General features: G+C 41.2%; 1 protein-coding gene and 1 pseudogene across 1 annotated transcript in view; one reads left to right on the top strand and one right to left on the bottom strand.

The window, feature by feature from the left end:
* Positions 1-263, bottom strand: part of tube1 (tubulin, epsilon 1) — a 45,682-nt gene extending 45,419 nt beyond the window's left edge. The window contains exon 1 of the mRNA XM_069886828.1: positions 116-263. Coding sequence (XP_069742929.1) covers positions 116-140 — 25 coding nt within the window. The 5' untranslated portion in view covers positions 141-263. The remainder of the gene's footprint in view (positions 1-115) is intronic.
* LOC138737356 (BSD domain-containing protein 1-like) lies at positions 139-24,356 on the top strand (annotated as a pseudogene).
* The last annotated feature ends 797 nt before the right edge of the window (positions 24,357-25,153 follow it).

The following is a 25,153-nucleotide window of genomic DNA, read 5'->3' as shown; positions in this document are numbered from 1 at the left end:
TTTCCTTTAAACGTGTCCCCCCGGTGTACAGGTTCTTGTCGCTGCCCATTCTCCTGGAGCCATTGGAAGGAAATGGCCAACGTCCCAGTCCCCAGCCTTCAGCCACGGGGCTTACCTTGCACCACGACAGACTGCGTCATGTCGAGCGGACGACGAAGCGCACCTCTCCCGTCGCTGGTCTTCACCGCAGACTTTCCTCTTGTTTGTGTGCGCGGGCCGCCAGTCCGTGCGTCGGCTTCGCACGCAATTTCCCGGAGGGGCGTCATGAACCGCTGACATCACGTTCCCCTGGAAACGAGACGCTGCAAACTGGGCGGGGCGAGAAGGAGATTCCGAGCACGTGATCGCAGGGCTGCCTCGCCCCCTTCGGGGCCGTGGCTGTCGTCTGGAGCGGCCCGAGTTGAGGTCGGTGCCGCTGTTCTCATTGGCGCAGACCGAGCAAGTTTGTTCAAATCGCTTCCATTCTGTTGCGAGGTGACCAACCAGTTAAAACTCTGGGTTTTTCTTGCCGATACAGTAACTCGCGTGGAATTAGGTTCATTTGAATGGCAATCGATGCTTTTGCTGGGAAAACCTGCCAATGGGTTGGCATTGACTCTCAGTCGGGTTCAGCGCAGAGGGTTCCTCTGGGCACCTTCCCATGGCCCGAGCTAGTATCATCCCACGGTGCGAACGTTGGATACTGGACGGAGCAGTAGGTGTCTCCCTGAAAGCCATTTACAAACTGGGAACTAAATAAAGTTAGCAGCACTTTATTCAAACATGAAGGTCCACTGCTTTTGTTACAGTTGGTGGGGAGGTTGGATTCAGCAGAACTCCGCCAAGGCGAAAGCCAAGGTTAATCCGATTCCTCGCTGAACGGTGCAAGGCGCCGTGTGTTGCCTGCATCGTCTAAATGGCGTGGTTTTTACTAAGGATTTTAAGACTGTGCAGTCAGCTTTCGTTTGCAAGAAGATTGGAGTTCATGGTGAGTTATTTCCTCCCTCTGTTCCTTCTTTGGATGATCAGAACTCTTTCTGTCTTTCGCGCCTTCAATCACTTTTATTTTTTGTTATATATTCCGCTTCATCCTTTTTCTCTCTAACTCAAAGTAAGAGACAAGAGAACTATTGGATACGTTTGGAATTCTAGACACTGCCATCTAATCGGTGGGCAGGGAAAAAACAAAGTACATTACTGAGGTCTTGAGGTGTGATATGTGGAATATAGAAAATGCAGTTGTTAACATTTATTTCAAGGTTTTAATTTAGATTCTTTTTTAAAAAAAAATTACAGGCTGCAAAAGCCTTTTGAAGTGCGATTTGGCTGAATTTGCACAGGTGATACTGCGACTACGATTGCTGCCACAGCTGTAGCAATGCCAGGAGAAACTAAATGTGAGCCTGTCGTCATGTGTCAATTTTCAGAAGGCCTATTTGTTACGAAATTGACAGGCTTGATATTTTTTTAAGCAAAATATAAACAGGTTCAGACTACCTGTGGAAGCCTTCAGCTTCCTTCAAGGGATTCCCCCCCCCCCCCCCCCTTGTTCATTTTATTTTAATTTCCAGCAAATGCACATGCACTTGTAGCTATTGTGTTATTGAAAGTTCCTGGATTATTAAGATATACGGAGATATAGCTCAAATGGCTACGGATCAATGATCCACATTTCCTGAAACCCAAAACTTTTCAGTATTTTGTGTTTCACAGCAAAATATTAGCAAGTTTAGGAATCTGAGTATAACATGGGTATCCAATAACTTTCTCTTAATATCACTAATATTTTTGAGCTCTTCAAATCGGTTATAGTTAACTTTGTTCTCCCTGTGCTCAAGCCAGTCCAGAAGCATTTGCTCCCGTATTAGCTACAGGACAATGTTGCAGTTATTTTGCTGCTTCTCCTCTCTTCTAGGTTGAGGAATCCGCAGAAGGGTGCCACAAGAGCAACAAAGGTCTTTCAAGCTTTCTTGGAGCCATTTCGGAAGCATTTGTTTCTGTAGTAGAAGAATCAGACACACCTCATGTGAAAACAGTAAAAGACACTCAGATGAGAATTAGTGAACCATATGATGGTGTTAAAGTATGTACATTATTGGCACATAAAATGGAAGAGCAGGCGTTAAATGAAAAATAATAATTTATAATGAGAAACCTCTTGGGTTCGATTAAGCATTCTTCAAGCTAATCCGGTAACATATTGTACTAACCCAGATGGTAAGATGCAACTAAACGATGAAATCTGTAGTAGTTCTATAAATAAAATAATCCTTGTAAAGGTTTCAGCTCTAATGTTCCAACTTTATTCATTAAATTATTATATGCTATTCATCACAAATGGCTGTACTTGAGAAAAGGTGCAATTTGCTCCATTTGGCAAACCACTTTTTTCTCAGTGAGATAGACATTTTGCATTCCAGTTTATTCCTAATTTGTTTAGCTTTTTAAAAAAATTCCATTGTGCAGCACAAGAAAAAAAATACTTGGATAATTTGGAAATCTACCATTTCTTGTGGAAACAAAACATTCTCAAGGAATGAGAATCATGATTTGAAATTTGTGAAAGGTTGGAGAGGTTCAATGTGATAATTCATTTCAAAATGGAATACGACATACTTGAATTTAAAAAGAAACTTTTTGGTGCTATGAGGAAAGAGTTGCATACTGGATGACTCTTGCATAGAGCTGGTGACTCTTTAGTTCATTAAACAATTTCCTTCCATTTATTTGCAATTCCGTGACACTGATTTAAGATATTCCTTTAGATATTTGGATGGCTTCCAAATGCAGCTTGAAATTATCGTCTTAAAATCTGTAAATGACCCTCATGCTTCAGTCTTTGAAAATAATAAGAAAATCAATGTTTGCAATAGGACACTGACACAAGGTTATTGATGAACTGCAAAGAAACATGATTGATATGTCTGAGGTAATACCAGGGATTAAACTGAATTTTAAAAACATCCTATTTTCAGTGTTCTTTGAATTTTCTAATTTTTTTCAATGCAAGTCTTTTGTGTCTGCAGAACAATATAGTCTTTGGCTGTCGAGCTTTAGCTTGGAAGATGAGAAGTGCACAATATCCAATCTCCTGTTCAATAGTCCAGAAATGAGAAATCTTTACACAAAATTGGTATACTGTTTTAACTGGTCATTTAGGAGATTTTAAAATGCCCAATCTCAGTTGTATGCAATTATATCATTAAACTCCAGTACAACTCAGATTATCCCAAATGGTCGGGACCAGGCCTATGTTGGATAAACATTTTTGGAGAATATAAATTTTATTTTGGAGAATTGGTCATTTAAAAAAAAACAGCACAGTAGCAATAGCAAATTACTTGTATCAATGTTTAAACAATAACAATTAACAACGGAAGCCTTTTTAAGCATTAAAATAATGTTTAATTCTCACCAAAAAAAATGCTGGCTACCACTGATGCCCAACACATCCTAACAGCTGATCACCGACATGAGCCCACTGCTGTTGATGATTCCTTTGGAGGCTTCCTGGGCCAGTGGAACACTTACTGGTGAGTCAGTGGACTCCTGTCTCCTCGATCACTAGAACTCCCGACCCCCATGCTCGAATCCTGACTCTGAACCCTCCCTTAGGTCTATTCACACATACACACTAGAGAGCTCTGCTGTGCCGAGAAGGGAAGGGGAGAGGAGGGAATGCTTCTGAGCCCAAGGTCCCGCTCTGCCTGCTGACTGCTCTCCTTGGTGATGCTGGGACAAGAGATTCTTCCAACTGCTTGTGGCTGGGAGACAGTGCCATGCAGTTTGAAAGGGAGAGTTGGAGCAAAAGTCCATATGGGAAGGTAAAGAAATAGAAAGAGAGAAGGGAGGGAGTTACCTGAAACGAGGACTATCGTTATTCTAATTTCAATGTCGAGTAATTTTTTTTTCAAGTCGTGAGGTCAGTTCGGCTCTTTAAAAAAAAAAAAATTCAGGTAAATGAGGATTTCTGATTTGCTTCAGGTATCCTCATTTACCCAAAATTTTGAAAAAAGATTCAGATAAATGAGGATTTCAGAGAATCTGATTTCGGATAATCGGAGTTGTACTGTAATTTAAAGCTATTTGGAGTAAGAAGCTAAAAAATAAACATTTTTAGCTTTTATTCCAAATTGCTTTGTATGAATTTGAAAGTAAGACTGGGCTTCTTGGTTAAAATATATATTTTTAAATGAGCTTTAGACAATAACTATCTAGTTCATTTTTAAAGTTCTGCTTTAACTTCAATATTGTTTTTGCAAACTTAAATACTGTTTTCTTCTTTTGGAAGGGATATTTCTATATTCTAAGGATTAAGCAACTAATCATATTTTTGAAAGGTTTGACTTAAATAATTTAAACTTCATTTTTTTTTAAACATTCTTTTGCCAATCGATAGAACATTTATATATTTATGAGCACTAATAAAGTAAATGTATTGTGTGTTCCAACCTGGTTACATTGCCTCTTTGTTTATGACAGGTTCCAAATGAAGTTACTCATGATGACTTCTGGTGTCTGTATTTCTACAGAATTCATCAATTTTATCAGGTCAATTCTCAGGCAACACAATAACGATTTACAATCTAAGGGTTATGATAAATCTTAACATCTTTCTACATTGATATTGAGGCAGATTTAGCTGGGAGATCAGAGAGCAGAAGTAGATGTAATTCTCTGTTAAATAATGTTGATGTGTCTAATTCTGGATCCCAGGTGAGGGAGTGAAGATGTTGGTGATGACCATCACTGTTACCATGTGGCAGTTTAAGCCTGGGAGTTCTTTGTTGCTTGGTTGATAGAAGACTATCATCACTGGTAGAAATTATGTTCAATTATAGTTTAAATTTTCAATGGAGAGAGAGAGAGAATGGGAAAATCTGAAAACAAACTTGACAAAATAAAATATTGGTGACCATCTATAAATGTCTAAGCATTGGTATTTGAGGTGGGAGAGAAATCTTGTTATTTGTAAAAGATAAAAAGTAAATTCACTCAATAAGATTTTCTTTACCCAAGACTATTACAATAAATCCTGGGATTGGAAAATCTATTTTTCATTTCAATGGACCAGAACTAGCAATGGGGGTGTTTATGATAATAAAGTACTCTGCATCAGGCCTATTTCAGATCCATTTCTTCCCAAGCAACTTCTCCCACAGGGAGAAATATAGATGTATAAAGAAATATTTTTCTTATCAGACAGAAATAAATCTATCCCACTGAACCTATTGGATTATTGCATATATAGTTGGGGCCATCGAGGAAAATATTTGAAGTTTCAAAAATGGTTCTTATCTTGGCTATGGACTGCAATTCCTGGTGGGGTTGAGTGTTATTTATCCAGCCATGTAATAGAGATTAGCAGTTCATATCTTTAAATACTGGCTTCTTCACTCTTACCCAACCAATAGGTCCATATTGGCAAGGACAATAAAGGTAGTTCTGCAATATTTAATAGGAAATTATATTACATTCTCATCTTTGTACTCCTTGTTCTAATCTTTGTCTAGGAGGAAGCAAGAACTACTCTGAAAGAAAGAGCAGAAAAAATTGCACACTCTGAGGACCTCAAGTGGGAAGATGAAGGTATAGAGTAACTTTATTATAATCCTGTTGAGCCATTTTGGAATTGGAGTACAAAATAAATTTGAGAAATACAACTTTGAAAGATGGATAATTTATCAAAAAGTAAATTAAACAGCAGTTTTTGGTTCATTTTCAATTATCATCTTGTCCACAATGTTTGCATGGTCTGACTTATTGTAGAGTATAACAACAAATAGTACAATAGTTGGATACATTTAACGTTTTTAATGGTATCAGGATTGAATTAATGCCATTTCATTATAATTTATCTAACCATAGTAACTAAATCAGTATTATTTCACTTTCTACTGTACAGTACCTCTATAATGTTTGGGACAAATATGCATTTTTCCTTTATTTGCCCCTGTGCTCCACAGTTTTAAATATGTAATCAAACAATTCACATGTGATTTAAAGTGCACATTCCAGGTTTTATTCAACCTTATTTTTGTTTGACCGGGCAGAAATGACTTTTTTTAAGACGTGGTCCACTCATTTCAGGGCACCATAATATTTGGGACATAGCAATGGTATGTATATTAAAATAGTCATGTTTAGTACTTTGTTGCATATCCCTTGCATGCAATAACTGCTTGAAGTCTGTGATTCATTGACATCATTAGGTGCTGAGTATCTTCCCTGGTGATGCTCTGCCAGGCCTGCACTCCAACAATCTTAAGCTCCTGCTTGTTTTGGGGGTACTTGTCCCCATAAGTTTTGTCTTCAGCATATGGAAGGCATGCTCGATTGGATTTGATTGGGTGACTCACTTGGCTATTCAAGAATGTTCCAATTTTGAGCTTTGAAAAACTCCTTGCTTTAGCAGTATGTTTGGGATGATTGTCTTGCTGTAGAATGAAGCACCATCCAGTGGGTTTGGAGGCTTTTGCTCGAACTTGAACGGATAAGGTGTTTCTATACATCTCAGAATTCATTTTGCTACTGCCATCAGCTGTTACATCATCAGTGAAGATGAGTATGCCAGTTCCTGTGGTAGCCATACATGCCCAGGCCATAACATCCCTACCATCATGTTTCACAAATTAGTTGGTATGCTTTGGATTTTGGGCAGTTCCATTACACCTCCATACTTTGCTCATGCCATCACTCTGATATAGGTTAATCTTGGTCTTATTTGTCCACAAGACCTTTTTCCAGAATTCTGAAGGCTCTTTTAAATGCTTCTTGCAAACTGTAATCTGGGCATTCTGTTTTTGTGACTAACTAATAGTATAACCTTGCAGTATAACCTCTATTTCTGTTTGTGAAGTATTTTGCAGATGGTTGCCATTGACACATCCACACAAACCTCCTGAAGAGTGTTTCTGGACTTTTCTATATTATGAGCATTTGAGGACTTTTCTTCATGATGAGAATTCTTCTGTCATCAAAAGTAGAAGTCTTCCTTAGTCTACCAGTCCCTTTGCGATTACTGAGCTCACCAGTGTGCTCTTCAAATGATGTTCCAAAAAGTTGATTTTGGTAATCCTGAAGTCTGGGTGATGTTTCTTACTGTTTTATTCTTGTTTTTCAACCACATAATGGCTTATTTGACTTTCATTGGCACGACTCTGGTCTTCTTGTTGAAAAATCACAACTACAGACTCCAAAGATAATCAAAAGCTTAGAAGCAAGCCAAGCTCTCTTATACCTGCATCAATGAAGCAATTAGACATACTTGAATAATCACAAACACCTGTGATGCCAAATGTCCCAAACACATTATGGTGCACAGAAATGGGGAAAACTATCTATAAAAAGTGCTGTAATTTCTACATGATCAAACCAAAATGTATACAAATAACTTTGTGTGGTGGCACACCACTAGGCAGGCGAACCAGCCCTGCTTGTAATCCATGTGGCGGGGCAGCCGGCCAAAATGGTGCCATCATGGGTTTCCCCTTCTTAGCACAGGGCTCAAAAGCCAACGCTGGGGGGCCACGTGACGCCTGGGTGACATCAACGCCCCCAGTGCGGTTCTCAACCAGGTCCAGGCTGGGAGTATAGGTCCAGCCCAGCAGCCAGCAATAAATCAGTTCTGCTCACTGAGCTCAAACCATCTGGTGTGTGTTCTTTCAGTAGCAGTGTAGCTGCTGCTACAATTGATGATCCTGACTGGTTCAAACGTCTTTGAACCCATCATGAGCGAACCTGGGACCAGTGCTATAGCCATCAAGCTGCCTGACTTCTGGGTACAGGAGCCGGAGACCTGGTTCGGCCACGCGGAGGCTCAGTTTCACCTCCCCCAGATTTCATCTGACACGACCAAATTCTACCATGTGGTTGCGCCCTGGACCAGGCCACCGCCAAACACGTGCTGCACCTCATTCAGCACTCACCCGACAAAGACAAATACGAGACCATCACGCGAGTGCTCACTGGATCCCTCGGACTATCCAGGCATCAGCGTGATGCTCGGATGCTGCACCTCGACACCTTGGTACAGGTCTCCGATGGAGTTGATGAATGAGATGCTCGCGCTCATGGGTGATCGCACCAACTGCTCACTCTTCGAGCGCATTTTCCTCGACCATCTGCCTGAGGACATCCAGCCATTACTGGCCCAAGAGAGCTTTACCGACCCAAGGAAGGTCACTCAGAAGGACAAAGAGCTATGGCTCGAGCAATTCCCGGAGGACTCGGTGGTCCAGCAGGTCACGAGACATGGGCATGACTACGCCAAGCCCGCCCCTAGCGCTGTGGTAGATCATCCAGCCCCTGCAGGGGCCACCAAGAGCATAACCAGGGGCACAGAATCTGCTCTAGCCTTCTGCTTCTACCATCAGTGCTGGGGAGCCAAGGCTCGGAAGTGTCATCAGCCCTGCTTGTTCCAGGGAAAAAAGCAGACAGGCCGCTGTTAATGGCTGTGGCGGCTGGCCAAGGACACAGCCTCCTCTACCTGCGGGACTCAGTCAGCAGCCAGCGGTTCTTCATCGACACTGGGGCCTAGATCAGCGTTGCTATGGCCATGGAGTCCAGGAACTGACCTCAAGGACCTCCCCTCCATCAGCCAACGTAACAGAGATCCGGATGTATGGAGACAAGACAGTACATTTCCAGATCGGCTGATGAAAGTTCTCATGGAGGTTCACCATCTAGACCCTTCTGACTACCATCCTGGGTGCCAACTTCCTCCTCGCCCAAGGGCTCCTGGTGGACATTCAGGGTAGGCGCCTGGTGGATGCCCGTACTTTCCAGGCTGTTCGCCTCGATGCCTCCTGTAAAGTTCAGCCACAGATGGCCACGATTAGCACGCCCAGAGACTAGTTCCAGCGAATCCTGGATGAGTTTCCAACCCTCCTCAAGCCACAGTTCTCTGCACCATGGGGTGTTCCACCACATCCCCACCCAGGGCCCACCGGTTCAAGCCAAGGCACACCGGCTCCTGCCTGACAAGCTACAGGTGGCAAACGATTTTTGCATCTGTTGGAGCTGGGTATCATTCGGCAGTCCGATATCCCGTGGGCCTTGCCGCTCCACCTTGTCCTGAAAGCCTCCGGTGGCTGGCACCCCTGCGGAGACTATTGACAGTTCAACGAGGCGACAGTTCCTGACCGTTACCCCATCCCTCACATCCAAGACTTTACGGCCAACCTGCATGGTGCAGGGTTTTCGCCAAGGTTGACCTGATGTGTGAGAATTACCAAATCCCTGTACATCCTGAGGACATACCCAAGACGGCCATCATCACCCCCTTTGGCTTGTTCGAATTCCTTCGCATGCCTTTCGGACTCAAGAATGCTGCTCAGACCTTTCAGCGCCTCATTGACTCAGTGGGCAGGGACCTGGATTTCATCTTCATTTTATTTAGATGACATTTTCATTGCCAGCAGGGATCGGGCACAACACAAGACCCACCTGCGCACCCTCTTTTCCTTGCTGGCCGACTTCGGCCTCACCATCAACCCAGCCAAGTGCCAGTTTGGAAAAGAGTCCATGCAGTTCCTGGCCCATACCATCACGGCCCAGGGAGCCACACCTGCTTCTGCTAAGGTCGTCGCTATCAAGGAGTTCCCACGTCTGGACAATCTCAAGGGGCTACAGGAGTTCGTGGGTATGGTCAACTTCTACAACCGATTCATCCTGGGAGCTGCGCGCATCATGCAGCCTCTATTTGCCCTCATCGCAGCCAAGCACAAAATGCTCACCAGGACCCCAGAGGCCGGCAGTGCATTTGAGGTCACCAAGGACGCCCTCGCGAAGGCTACCATACTTGCCCACCTGAACAACGATCTGCATATGGCACTCTCCATCGATGCCTCTGCCACAGCCGTTGGCTCCATTTTGGAGCAGTAGGTGAATGGACTATGAAAGCCACTGGCATTCTTCAGCTGGATTCTCCACCCACCAGAGTGCAAGTATAGCGCTTTTGACCATGAATTACTGGGCATGTACCTGGCAGTGCTGCATTTCCACTATTTCTTGGAGGGTAGGACTTTTACCATCTTCACTGACCACAAACCCCTCACCCAAGCACTCGCGATGGCGAAGGACCCCTGGTCGGCCCGCCAGTAGCGTCTCCTCTTCTTCGTGTCGGAGTTTACCTCCGACATTCGGCACAAGGCAGGGAAGGACAACATGGTCACCGATACATTCTCGCGACTGGCCATCTGTGCGCTGATGCCTGGCCTCGACTTTGACCAGCTCGCCCTGGACCAGAAGACGTGGAGACACGAGCCTTCAAGACTGCCATCACAGGCCTCCTGACTCCGAGCGCCGGAAGCACCGTCCTGTGTGATGTCTCCATGGGCACCCCGTGGCCAGTGGTTCCCAGCAGGAGCACAGGTAGGTCTTCCATCACATCCATGACCTTTCGCACCCGTCCATCAGGTCCACGGTTCGGATGGTGGCAGAGCAGTTCATCTGGCACTGGTTGCGGAAACAGATCGCAGGCTGGGCCAGAACATGCACCCATTGCCGGATGTCCAAGGTACATAGGCACACCAGGATGCTCATGCAAGAGTTTGAACACGTCCAGGAATGGTTCAGCCACATTCACATGGGCAACCATTACATGTTCATTGTGGTGGACCGCAACACTCGTTGGCCCGAGGCGATCCTGATGCCGGACACCTCCATGGACTCCTGCTCCCAAGCGCTGTTGCACGGTTGGGTTGCCCAGTTCGGAGTTCCGAATCATCTCACCAGTGATCGTGGCATCTAGTTCACCTCTGTGTTCTGGGTACAGCTCGCCAACAGGTTGGGGATTGAGCTACACTGCACCACGGCCTATCACCCGCAGACCAATGGGCTGGTCGAGCCTGAAGCATCACCATTCCTGACTGGGTGGACGAACTGCCTTGGGTGCTCCTGGGCATCTGCTCCATGCCCAAGGAGGATCTGAAGTCGTCATCACCTGAGCTGGTCTACGGTGCATCACTGGCACTTCCTGGTGAGTTCATCAACGCGCCTCACAAACCCCAGCGGTCACCGCACGAGCTGCTTCCCCACCTCTGGGCCCGTTGACTCCTTCGCACCCCCACCAGTCACGGCACACGGCCATCTCACATCCCCAGCGAGCTGCTTTCCGCAGAGTATGTTTTTATTCGGCTTGGCCCACCTGCGACACCTCTGCAGAGACCTTACGAGGGGCCGTACAAGGTTGTCCAGTGTTTAGGGTCTATGTTCACACTGGACATCGGTGGCAGGCAGGAACTGTTTACTGTGGACAGGCTGAAGCCAGTGCACCTCGACCCCACCGAACCAGTAATTGTGGCCCAGTCCAGGAGTGAGGCCGCCCAGCTAAAAAGGACATTGGCTCTTGTTCTGGGGGAGGAGGGGGGGGGAGGGCTGTGTGACAGCCAAACCGTCCCCGCTTGTAATCTACATGGCAGGGCAGGCGGCCAAAAATGGCGCCGTTGGGAGTTTCCCCTTCTTCTCAGCCAGGGGTCAGAAGCCTGAGCTGGGGGACCACGTGACACCTGGGTGACATCAGGTCTGGGCTGGGAGTATGTCCAGCCCAGCAGCCTGCAATAAATCAGTTCTGCTCAACCCATCTGGTTGTGTTCTTTCAGTAGCAGTGTAGCTGCCGCTACATTTGAATAATATCTTGAATGTGCACTTTAATCACATTTGAATTGTTTGATTACAAATTTAAAACTGTGGAGCACAGGGACAAATAAAAGAAAAAATGTCTTTGTACCAAACATTATAGAGGGCATTATATATGATGCATTATTTTTTGGATTAAAAAAAAAACAAGATAAACCTTGTGGCATTATGCAAAGATCATTCATTAACACAACTAAACCAAGGGGGAAAAAAATGAGGAATATTAGAGTTAAATTTCTCAAGCATAATTTTGGATGCTGAAGGTAGACCAAATGATGTAAATTCAATAACTGAGGACATACATTGCTACTTCATCCCAAGTGAAACATTTGAAAAACCAGAAAACAGGCCTGAAGAACCAGGCTTAAAAATCACTAAGGCAAGTCTTTCAGAAGGCACATCGCATGAAACCCAATTACATGCAAAACTTTCTGCTGCAGACAGTGGACAAATCAAATGGAAAAGCTTCGTGGGAAAAACCAGCGAGATACCAGAAACATTATTGGAAATTTAAAAAGCGCATAGCAATAACATTCCTTCAAAAGAAGGGAAGCATAATAATTGAGGGCAAAAATCCTGATGAGGGCACTTCATGCTCTGAGGAATATCCCCTTTCCACTTCCAACTCAAAAAACTATGAGAAAATGCTTTCATTAAGACTGATCTAAATTCAAGATTACAAAATGACTTTAATGTCAGTGAATCTACTTTAGTAAAAGGTAAGTTTTTCTTTACACAGATCAAACTGCATCTCCAACAATTTTTATTTTGTTGTGCAAATTCAATGACTAACTCCAATAAAAATGTTGACATTGACTGAAATATCTAATAACCCAGAAGTACTGATACAGTTCTGTGATTGAATAATCTGAAAATCTTTATTTTCTAATATTCTACCAAGTTATTTATTTTTAAAGTTAATTTAGGATTGTCTTTATTTTATCAGTTGTTTAAATTCTTAATTAAATTCCACATATCTTACTGTTATATATAACTTTCCACCTTTTCTTTTTATTCATATGAAATATTATTTCAACCTTTTACAGCACCTCAGCTGACCAGCTCTATGTAATAAACTGTTGTTCATTATTTCAAAAGGATTACTCTGGAAACTTGAAATGTGAATAGACAGTCAGTTTCCATGGAAATAGAAGAACATGGACAATCAACTTTGATCACAACTGTAGAAAATTTGAGTGGAAGCACATTTCAAGCACATGCAGGAGGAAGAAAAGAAAGGGAAGGAAAGAACATCAGGGAAGTACTGATAAAATGGAAGATAGAGGAGATAAAATAGCAAAGGGATTGTTAAACTGAAGGGACAGTCAATGGCAATGTAAAATATCAATTGCATTTCATACAATTAAGCAAAACGTGTCTGCAAATAGATAACATTGAGCTTGGACCAATCACTGTCAATAGTTGCTATGTGAATAGAAGCCATTTGTCTTCCAGCTCCTTTCTAGTCCTCCCAAATCAACCCCAGCCAGATAAGTACATTACTGTAGCAAGTATTAGTTCTGCCACGCCAGTGCCAAGCAAGAATATTACAATTAGAAAGTTCTTAATTACCTATTCTTTATCTACAATGGAATTACCATTGCCAAATCCACACTATCAACATACTGTGAAAATAAACGTAATGAAAAAAGGTGATGCTTGGAAAAACTTTGAGAGCCTTGTGATAGAATTATTTTTAGCCTTTTGCTGACTTCACCCATAGTTTACACATTTAAGCTTCTGATTCCAGTTTAAAAAAATATTTTCTCTGTTATTTCCCCCACATTTGTACATTCAATCCTCTCCTTGGTGTTTGTGTTAGTTGCAGTATGAATGTCCTGAACATTTTATTGTGTCTAGGTTTCACTGTGTTCATTTTGCATTCAATTCCTTTTTATTGAAGGTACATTTTGACTCTTGATTTAATTTTGCAGACCTTAAACTAACACAGCATAAGTTTAGTATTACCTGCAGTTAAATGAATCTTCTGTTTGGTTCTCGTGTTTGATCAGCCTAAAAATAATGATATAACTGGGGCATTAGTGCAAAAATTTGCTGCATTTCGTTTAGTCCCGAATCTGTCAAATCTATTGTCACTCTAATATTTTCCTTGGCGTTCAGTCCTGTTACATTTTATTTTTTTTTAAACTTTATTTATTCGTTCAAAAAACAAATAGTACATAACATGTACGACAATTAACCCTAAACATGAATGTTATTTTTTTATATAAGAGAAAAAAAAGAAAAGACCCCCCGCCCTTCAGCCAACTCTCCAAAGGAGAGCCATAAAAAAGAAAAAATATTTTAAAAAAATTAAGCATACATATTAAGATCTAATCAATATAAATTGAAATGTAAATATTCTGAATATAACAACCACTTTTTAATAAAAACATATAATTATCATGCGAAACACATGTAATTTTTTCCATTATTAAACAATATTTCATCTCATTATGCCATCTATTAATATCAATCATATTTGTATCTTTCTACGTACTAGCAATACATTTTTTTGCTACAGATAAAGCTAAATATACAAAAGCAAGTTGAAACTTGTCGAATCCCAAACCTTTCAAAGGTTTCAAACTACCCAATAAAAACACTGTCGGATCTAAAAGTACTTTAATCTTAAACAGGTATTCTAAAAACAATTGAATTTTCTTCCAAAAAGATTGTATATGTATACATGACCAAACAGCATGAAAAACAGTTCCAACAGAATTAACACATCTAAAACACAAATCTGATTCATGAAAACCATACTTTTTCAATTTTTCAGGTGTTAAGTATAATTGATGTAAAATGTAAAAAAATTATAGTTAATCATTGCATAATGTGCATTTATCAATCTAGTTACACTATTATAACAAATATCTAACCAATCATCCTCGGAAAAAATAAAACCAGTATCCGCTTCCCATTTACTTTTAGACCTATCCCAACCCTTTTTATCCATACCATCCTGTAATATTTGATACATAGATGAAATATAACCCTTCTCTGGTTCCTTCATAAGAAAAATCTCAAATTTAGTCATTTCAGGTAAAATCATATTTCTACCAAACATACGTTTTACCAAACATCAAATTTGATAATAGAGAAACAAAGAAATCTTATCAATACCAAAACTGTCCCTCATCTGATTAAAGATAAAAATTTACCCTCTTTATAACAATCTCCCAAATTTTTCACACCTTTAAATCTCCAATGCAATAAACTTCGATTATGTATTGAAAAAGAAATAAGTTGATTATTATACAACGGAGTCAAAGCTGATAGTTCACCCCTAGAGCCTATCATTTTATTTTTCTTAATCTATAACTTCATTAAATGTTTTAGTATAGGCACATTGGTTCATGAAAGACCCCAACAATGAAGACGCTGTTTACATCCGGTACCGCACGGATGGCAGTCTCTTCAATCTGAGGCGCCTGCAAGCTCACACCAAGACACAAGAGAAACTTGTCCGTGAACTACTCTTTGCAGACGATGCCGCTTTAGTTGCCCATTCAGAGCCAGCTCTTCAGCGCTTGACGTCCTGCTTTGCGGAAACTGCCAAAATGTTTGGCCTGGAAGTCAGCCTGAAGAAAACTGAGGTCCTCCATCAGCCAGCTCCCCACCATGACTACCAGCCCCCCCACATCTCCATCGGGCACACAAAACTCAAAACGGTCAACCAGTTTACCTATCTCGGCTGCACCATTTCATCAGATGCAAGGATCGACAATGAGATAGACAACAGACTCGCCAAGGCAAATAGCGCCTTTGGAAGACTACACAAAAGAGTCTGGAAAAACAACCAACTGAAAAACCTCACAAAGATAAGCGACTACACAAAAGAGTCTGGAAAAACAACCAACTGAAAAACCTCACAAAGATAAGCGTATACAGAGCCGTTGTCATACCCACACTCCTGTTCGGCTCCGAATCATGGGTCCTCTACCGGCACCACCTACGGCTCCTAGAACGCTTCCACCAGCGTTGTCTCCGCTCCATCCTCAACATCCATTGGAGCGCTTACATCCCTAACGTCGAAGTACTCGAGATGGCAGAGGTCGACAGCATCGAGTCCACGCTGCTGAAGATCCAGCTGCGCTGGATGGGTCACGTCTCCAGAATGGAGGACCATCGCCTTCCCAAGATCGTGTTATATGGCGAGCTCTCCACTGGCCACCGTGACAGAGGTGCACCAAAGAAAAGGTACAAGGACTGCCTAAAGAAATCTCTTGGTGCCTGCCACATTGACCACCGCCAGTGGGCTGATAACGCCTTAAACCGTGCATCTTGGCGCCTCACAGTTTGGCGGGCAGCAACCTTCTTTGAAGAAGACTGCAGAGCCCACCTCACTGACAAAAGGCAAAGGAGGAAAAACCCAACACCCAACCCCAACCAACCAATTTTCCCCTGCAATCGCTGCAATCGTGTCTGCCTGTCCCGCATCGGACTTGTCAGCCACAAACGAGCCTGCAGCTGACGTGGACTTTTTACCCCCTCCATAAATCTTCGTCCGCGAAGCCAAGCCAAAAGAAGATAGGCACATTATACTGCTGTAACAAATTTATATTCCATCTAAACAAAAATTGATGTATTTCAAATTCAGATATATTAGCCATCTCAATTTTGGCTCAACTAGGAGGCCGTTCCAAATCCATCAATGAACTAATAAATTTAAATAGTAGGAGAAAAAAATTCAAAATTTAAAAGCTAACTAAAATGAAAATAAATAAAAAAATATCCACCCCCCCAAAAAAACTACCAAAAGGTTGTAATCCCTAAACAAAAATTGGGTGTGGGTCACCCACCAGTGGCTGATGACTAGTAAAGAACTTAAAGCAAATATCTCCCTCCCCAGCCAAACAATGAATAACATCAAAATATCATAATAACAAGAAAAAGTAGAATAAGAATAAGAAAATTCTTCTATTCATCCAAGAGATTCCAGTCTCGGTGATCCCATTTCAGAAAAAGTTGGACTCTTTCCATTCCCGTTTTTCCCATTTCTGTCATTCCTTCCTTTTCTAGAACAAGCAGATTTTTCTTCAGGAGACAATGGTGGACTACGACTTTATCCTCTTATATCTGGCAATGAAGCAGCAAAAATCATTGTTTCACGATCATTCTCAAAAAACCGAAATTGATGGTCTCCATAAAACACCTTCAGCATTGCCGGGTAGCGAAAAGTAGACTTATGACATTTACGCCACAAAACTTTTTTTAACTGGATTAAATCAATGTCGATGTTGAATGACCTCTTGACTTAAGTCAGGATAAAAAAAAACTGTGCTAATCTGAATCATTAACGGAGTTTGTCGTTGCCTCGCATTTTGCACTGCTAGTCGAAGTATTACTTCTCTGTCCAAATAATTCAAACATCGAATTATTACCAGTCTTGGTGGTTGACCAGATAAAGGTATTCTTCTTAAAGCTCTATGAGCTCTTTCCAGTACCAAGCCTCCAGAAAAAAAATTCTTGTCCTAATACTTGTGGGATCCAGTCTTTAAAAAAACGAAGAGGATCTTGTCCTTCTATATCTTCTGGCAAACCAACAATTTTCACATTATTCCTTCTACTTTGATTCTCCAGATAGTCTATTTTCCTCTCTGACTCCTTCTCACATTCTCCCAATTCTATAACTGATTTTTCAACCTTCAACACTTTTTCTGTGTTGGAATCCACTTGTTGTTTACAGTCCAAAAAAAGTAGTCTGAAATTTTTTAAATTCTTCATAAGAAGCATCCACACATGTATTCAATTCTGAACTTATTATTTGAGCCATCTCATTCATTAAAGGCTGAATGACTGCATTTAGTTGCTTTCACTGTGAACCAGAAAAGCTCAGCCCTGCTTTCTCTGACATAGTGGCAGAACCAGGTAACTGCAGCTCCTGCTGCAACTCAATAAAAGACATTTTAAACTTTTTACTGTGGGTCTGGACTCCCAGTGACGGCACCCCGACTTCCTCAGGAGGTCGCCACTGGTCTCCCCCCGCAGCTCATTGTTTTTTTTTTTGCAAATCATGGAGGAAAGCGATATCTTCAGGTTGAAATGCTTCCTGGTGCATTTCAAACAATGGAGTCGTCTTCCTGCGTGCTCCCTCCATTAAAATCGAAAGGCTTCCAGAATCGGGACCACTTCTTGGGAACACGCACTTTCTTCCAGAGAACGGGTAATTCCAGCGCCATCCTTCACTTGATGAGTAGTAGACATTATTTTTTTCAGCTCCCACAGGCAGTCTTTGTGGTTTAGACACTGAAGAAATTAAACCTGAAACTATATCGAGTTGTTTAGGCCCCAAATCTTCAGCACTTCGAAAATGTAACTTCTTCTGCACTTGAGGTTTAATCTTTTTACCATTAATGGCCATAATAATTCCTCAATACTTTAAACTAAACTTTAAAAGTTTAAACTTGAAAACAAAGAGTTAAAAAACAGGTACTTAAAAGTCTGGCCAGAGAGGTTGAGATTACTCGTCTTGACCATACGCCATCTTGCCACGCCCCTTACATTTTATTCTTGTCACTTTTTTTAAAAACTTCAGTTTGAAAATATCCCTTATTTTAAAACAACTTGTACTCTCAGTTTTCTTTCTCTCAATATTGTGGGATGTTTACTGATCAACATTTTTTTTGGATTATACCTTGATTTTTATACTTGCCTTTCATTCCTGAGAGATCTATTACTACTTCTAAGTAATCTTCCAGCTTGAGTTTCTCCAACTGCTAGGTGGCACTGCTGCTTCAGTGTAACCTTTCATAGTTGTGTATTTTGATCGTGTAGAATTGGCAAAGGATAATTGAAATTCTGCTCTGACAATACTGGAAAACACTGATTTCACTTTGGATAATGTTAAAGTACAATAATTTGCTGTTGTGCATTTCCCATATACAAGTATTTCAAAAGTTCACTTTTAGAGAATTTTTGTTAGTGTGACATTTTTATATGCATCTAATAAATTTACAATATTAAATTGAGTTGGTGGGAGTGGGGGAAATAGTCTCTGAACACATTGAATTTTACCTGAAATCCTGTTTTTTGACTTTTTACTGAAATGATCAGGTTACTTTGAACCTGGTCAAATACCAAAACATTGGAAGAGATAGATTTCAGAGGAAATTATTACAGACAGCTACTGGTTCAGAAAGAAATGCCCAAATCAGAAATGCCACCCATTTTTTATTCCAGTTTAAAATTAATTGAATGTCTAGTCATGGTCCAATTATAGATACATTGTTTCTTGAACCTGAGGCTGGTGCAATAATCCATGGTGGATAAGCAAGGTAGCTCAGTGCCTAGTTCTTTCAACAGATTGTTATAAATATTTATTTGGGTATTGTTTATTGCTTAGTAAGATGCTAGAAAAGATTATAGTGATTCAGTTCTCTAAACAGTTAACCTCAAATTGGAAGAATAAATTAAGGTTTGTCAAGCAAATGAGCACAACTGGTTGGCATTGATAGCAAATGATAGTCAAATTGTGTTGGTTTAGGTAATTAACAAAACTGATAGCCTAATAGTCTGAATTGAAGCCTAATAGCCTGAATATGCCTGAGCTTGTCTGATCTCAGAAGCTAAGCAGGCTCAGGCCTGGTCAGTGCTTGGAGGAGAGACCGCCTAGAAACACCAGGTTCTGTAGGTTTCTGTGAGAGGTGTTGGACAAAGTCTGCTTTAGGGTAGAATTTCTTGTATGTTACTTTCTAAATGTAGCATTAAGTGTCAATAATTGGACCTTTACCTTTTGATTTTCAAGTAAGGGAACGGTGCTAAGCCATTTTCTCAAAAGTATTCTTGTATCAAGGGCAGTACAAATTAAAAATTAATTATTTTTGTAATTGTTGTAAAATAATAAAGATAGAAAATATTTTAAATAAACAGCAGATCAGGCACTATCTATGATGAGAGGAACAGATTTTAATGTTTTAGGTTGAAGACTTTTGTTTGAAAGCCAACCCACGTCAAGGCTCAATTGGGTAATGATATATACTGAATAGCATTTTAATTGTTTTGCCTTAAACAAACTCAGCAATAAGATCTGCTGAATTATGTTTTATGGATTTTAGCTCCATATTGCTTTTCACTCATTTACAGAGAGCACTTTAAATTCTGATATCTGGGATGAAGATCTTGATATGACTGAAGAAGAAATCCAGGCGACTTTATCTCGAACTGAAGACTTGAGAGAGGTACTTGTTTTGATTTGCAATGTCTTTGTGTAAACCAGTAAGCTGCAAAAGCATAATTAGACTATTCAACCAATTGAGTTTCCCCTGCCTTTTGAATCATTGTTGATATATATTTTTCCATTCAACCCCTTTGCCTTCATGTAACCATTGACACCTTTACTACTCAAATACCTATCAACTTCTGCTTTAAATATACTCAATGATTTGCTTCCACAGCCATCTGTGGCAATGAATTCCACATAGTCATCACCCTCTGGTGGAAGAAATTTTTCTTCAACTTTGTTCTGAAGGGATGTCCTTTTATTCTGAGGCTGTGTCCTCTGGTCCTAAACTCGCACTGTACTGGAAACATTTTCTCCACATCCACTCTATCCAGACCTTTCAATGCTCAATAGGTTTCAATGAGATCTCCCTCATCCTTCTAAACTTCAGTGCACACAGACCAGAGCCATCAAACACTCCTCATTTTAATTCTCTCATTCCTGGGATTGTTCTTGTAAATCTCCTCTGCACCTTCTCTAACGTCAACACATCAGCCCTTGTACATAGGGCCAGTACTGATCAAATGGGGTCTGACCAGTGCCTGATAAAGCTTTAGCATTACATTCTTGCTTTTGTATTGTCCTCTCAAAATGTATGCTAACATTACATATGCCGTCTTAGTACTGTTACAACCTGCAAGTTAATCTTCAGGGAATCCTGCACAAAGACCTCCCAAGTCCCTTTAGACTTTTGCATTCTGACTTCTCTCCCCTTTTATAAAATATTCTAAGCCCTTATTTCTTTTTCCAAAGTGTATGACCATACACTTCTCCATGCTGTACTTCCCTGATCAGTCAGTTCTTTCCCCATTTTCCTAACCTGTCTAAGTCCTTCTGCAGACTCGCTGCTTCCTCAACATTACCCATCCCTCCACCTATTTTTGTATCATCTGCAAACTTGGCCATAAAACCATCAATTCACCCTCCCAAATCATTAACGTGCAATGTGATAAGTCGCAGACCCAACACCAACCCCTGTGGAACACCACAAGTCACTGGCAGCTAACCAGATAAGGCCTCTTTTATTCACACTCTTTGGCTTTATGGCAGAAGACAAATATACAATCTTCTATCCATGCTGGTACCTTTCCTGTAATACCATGGACACCTTGTTCAGCAGCCTCAAGTGCGACACCTTGTCAAAGATCTTCTGAAAATCCAACTTGGCAATGTCCATTGACTTTTGTCTATCCTGCTTTTACTTCCTCAAACAATTCGAACAGATTTGTAAGGCAAGATCTCTCCTGAAGGAAATCCTGCTGACTTTCTCCAATTTTTATCATATGATTTCAAGTACCCTGAAACTCATCCTTAATGTATAGTGAGATTACGAGGAAGGTTATGCAGTTAATAGGTCAGCATTGTAAGTGTAAGATTTTAACTTGGTATTTTGAAAACAAAATTGTAAAGGGTAAACTGAAGGTCTTTAATTGCCTGCAGTGTGAGAAATGAGGATGATGATCTAGTAGCACAGCTAAAAGTTGGCACGTATTATATAGAGTCATGGCTGAAAGAAGATCACAGCTGAGACTAAATATCCACTGATACACAGTGCATTAGAAGGGTAGGGAGAGGGGGTGGGGTGGTTCTGTTGGTTGAAAATGGAAATAAATCTGTGAGAAAAGAGACTTGGATCAGAGCTATAGAATCCCTGTGGGTCGAATTAAGAATTCTTAGGGTAAAAAGACCTTAATGGAAGTTGTGTGTATATGTCTCTAAGCAGTAACCAGGATGTGATGTGCAAAGGGATATACAGAGGCCTTGCAAAAAAGGCAATGTAACAGTAGTGATGGGGATTTCAATATTGATTGGGAAAACAAGGTTGGTACTGGATCCTGAGAGAAGGAATTTAGTGAATGCCTCAAGATGGCTTCTGAGAATAGCTTGTGACTGAACTGACCAGGAAAATGGCAATTCTTATTGGGTTTTGTGTAATGAACCAGACTTGATGAGGGGAACCCTTAGGAAGTTGTGATCATAATATAGAGTTCATTGTGCAATTTCAGAGGGAGAAACTAAAATTCAATGTGGCAGTATACCAGTGGAATATAATGGACTGTAGAGATATGAGGGAGGAACTGGCCAAAGTTGATCGGAAAGGCACATTCGCAGGGAGCCTGTCAGAGCAGCAACGGCTGGAGTTTCTCCGAGAAATAAGGAAAGTACAGGATAGGTATATTCCAAAAAATAAATATTTGAATGGAAAAAAGGTCAAACTAAAAGCAAAACAAAGGGCATACAAGGAAGCAAGAATTAGTGGGAAGGAAGGGGACTGGGGTACCTTTTCAAACCTTAGAGAAGTCAACTAAGATGAAACTTGAAATGTAGCTAGCAAATAATATCAAAAAGGATATAAAAGCTTTAAGTGTATTAAAACAGAGATGAGATTAGATCTAGGACTGGTAGAAAATAATGCTGGAGACATTGTGGTGGGAGAAAACATACAAATGTGGATGAACTCAGCAGGTCTTGGCTTCCATAGGAGGTAAAGATATGTAAATGACATTTTGGGCCTGAGCCCTTCCTCAAGGTAAGGGAAACAAGGAGATGGCAGAATAACTGAGTATTTTGGATCAGTCTTCAGTGTGGAAGACATTAGCAGAATACCTAACTTTCAAGGCTGTCAGGGAAGGGAGGTGGGTGCAGTCATCACCAGAGAGTCGATTCTTGGGAAGCGAAATGGACTTGGGAGGTAGATGTTTTTCAAGTACTTTCTCTTTGGGCATAGCAGTTTTAGTCACTCCTGCTCTTTGACATTAAATTGGCAACTAAAAGGCAATTAAAACTATTCTCTCTCTTTTTGTAGCTTGAAGTTGAGGAGTGGAATGGTTGGATATGTGAACAGGAGTGAGATTTTTGGCATTTCTGATATCTCCTCTGGAGCCTGATTGCATGACCATTCTATGCCAGCAATTGTTGCTATTTTCTCCAGTCTGCATCAACAATCATCTCTAGATCCTATGATTGTCAGATTCATTAACATTTGTCACTTCAGCTTTCATAAGATGACTGAAAATAATTAAGTATATGAAATGACTGTTCAGTGGTAGAACCTAATGGTAATAAATCTCTAGCAGCCTTGCTCTAATCTACATTATGTCTGTACATTAGCAGAAAAAAAAAATGGTGGGCTTTTTTTTTAAGGTGTCAGGATTATCATATCCAACAACGTTTGATGTATCATCATGTGGGAGAGTTGTCATATTGATCTAATTGGTTAACATGTCAGTCTTCTGTCATCACACTTGGCAACTACAGAATTTTTGAACATGGCAACATGCAGATTGCAATCATTAGTCCATTGCTCAGCAGCTAGAAATAGTGTTCCTACTACTTTGAATGGATGGGAACAGCCTGGAGAGCTAATTTTAAATACTTTCTTAAAATGTTTACATGATATTTGGAATTAATTGTCTTGTGACTTTGCAATTTAAATTTAAAATGTTTTGGATTGTTTGTCATGAATTTTAGTAATTTGAAATGGTCACTTTTGTCTATGTTTGGGATAAAATTTCTGTGGGGTTATGATGGACACTGTACAATTTTCCTCATGATGCCAAAGGTCCATTCACCATGCAGAGCCTTGCCCTAGAGAAGCATTCTGGTTCCTGAAAGTTCCCACTGGGAACATTGTCTAAGGTATGTTTGTATATTTCCTGAAGTCAGCGAAGTGGTAATAATGGACAATACTGCCTCATAAATTGCTTTGCTGGATAAACAGATTTCCTTCACAAACAAGTCATTGACTGTTTTCTATGCCCTCTTCTTTAAGGAAAATTACCAATCTGTAAAGACTTTTTCTAATGCTTGCTTGAATAAGTGCTTTTCAAAGCTAAGAGTCTTGATAATTTTCTTTGTTACTGTCCAAAATGTATATGCTCTAATTTCTGTTTCAGCCCAAATTATGAGTATAGAAAGCTTTATGTGTAGTTTCCAGAGTCCGATCTACTAACCCAATGCATTTGAAAGCTAAGGCTGCTTTTCTTTTCTGGTGCTGCCTGATAAATCTGATGCACCCCATTTTCCCCCGAGTCTTTTTTCTTGAAACTTTCTTAATTTGATGTAGGGAACTTTTGAGGTGAAAACTCTGAGCCAACTTAAAACCTAATTTATGGCTCCCCTCTTTTAATGCTCTGCAGCCGAGGTGAAAGGGATTATTCCTTAAAGCGACATCCCTGGGGAACCTGCTAACTGGAATGAAGGATGACCAGTATCTTAATAGAGAGCCTTTACTACGCTGCAGTGCTCTCTGTTCATGGGGTGAGCAAGTGAAGTGGGCGCAGAAACATCTTGCTCAGGAAAGTCTCTGTGAAATGCAGATGGATGAGACCAGTTGCTCAGAAGGATTTCCCAGCTCAGTTGGAATCGTCCACATTCATGGGCTTCCTCCATACTCTGCAGTGGGATGGCTGGAGACTTCGTCCAGAAACCTCAGATGTCTGTCGCCGCTCCTTCGCTGTCCGGACCGTCCCGCAAAGCCTACCCTGGAGCATCTCCTTCCGCCGGGGTGGGGGTTGCCCTCTGAATGGAGAGGACCACGTCTCAAATCCCCGTCAAGAGCACAAAGCTCTTAAGCCATCTCCGTCTCAAGGGCAGCTCTGCTGGGAGCCTGCGGCTAACGCATCAACAGAGCGTCTTTGTGACACTTGGCGTCACGGCCGCGCTCCCGGGAGTAAAACGGGGAAGATCTCAAGCCAAAGGCTGACTACGGTGACTAGAAGCAACGGTGTGGCTGTTCATTATCATTGATGGGAGATCTTCTTATGGTAACGCAGCTCTTACCGGCCGACCCAAAATATTAAGCACCCGCATCGTTGCGATCTGAGCAGGATGTAGGAACAGGACAAAGTTGTCATTGTAAATGTGTTAAGAGGCGTTTTTAAAACCCTGTGGGGTCTCAACAAGATTGACAGTCCGTTTTATTCCTGTTATTCACTGATGGATTCTTTATTATAACGTTCGACCTTGAAAGAGAGGCGCTAATGATGTAATTAAAATCAGCAAGATTGTCAGAAAGCAGAAGCAAGACTTGAAGCGAGTCATACAGTGCCCTTGGAGGTTCCTTTTGGGAACTGCTATTAAATGCCTGCGCTTATTTCCGCTTGATGTTGGTTCTTTTTTTAAAATATGAGGACGACCCATTTGCAAGGATCTCCATGGAAGCTTTACCCCTTCTCTTTGCAGTATTGTTTTACGGTTGGGACTGGCTGTTCATTTCAAGAGCTGGGACCTCGTTAAGTATAAACCCAGGCTACTTCAGTCAAGCTCAGTGGGTCAAGTAGGACCAGTGGGATTAAAAATAAAATGAAC

The sequence above is a fragment of the Narcine bancroftii genome, chromosome 6 (assembly GCF_036971445.1).
Source record: "Narcine bancroftii isolate sNarBan1 chromosome 6, sNarBan1.hap1, whole genome shotgun sequence".
Taxonomy (NCBI): Eukaryota; Metazoa; Chordata; class Chondrichthyes; order Torpediniformes; family Narcinidae; genus Narcine; species Narcine bancroftii.
The sequence above is the reverse complement of the archived record's forward strand: the minus strand, read 5'-3'. Positions and strand labels throughout refer to the sequence as shown.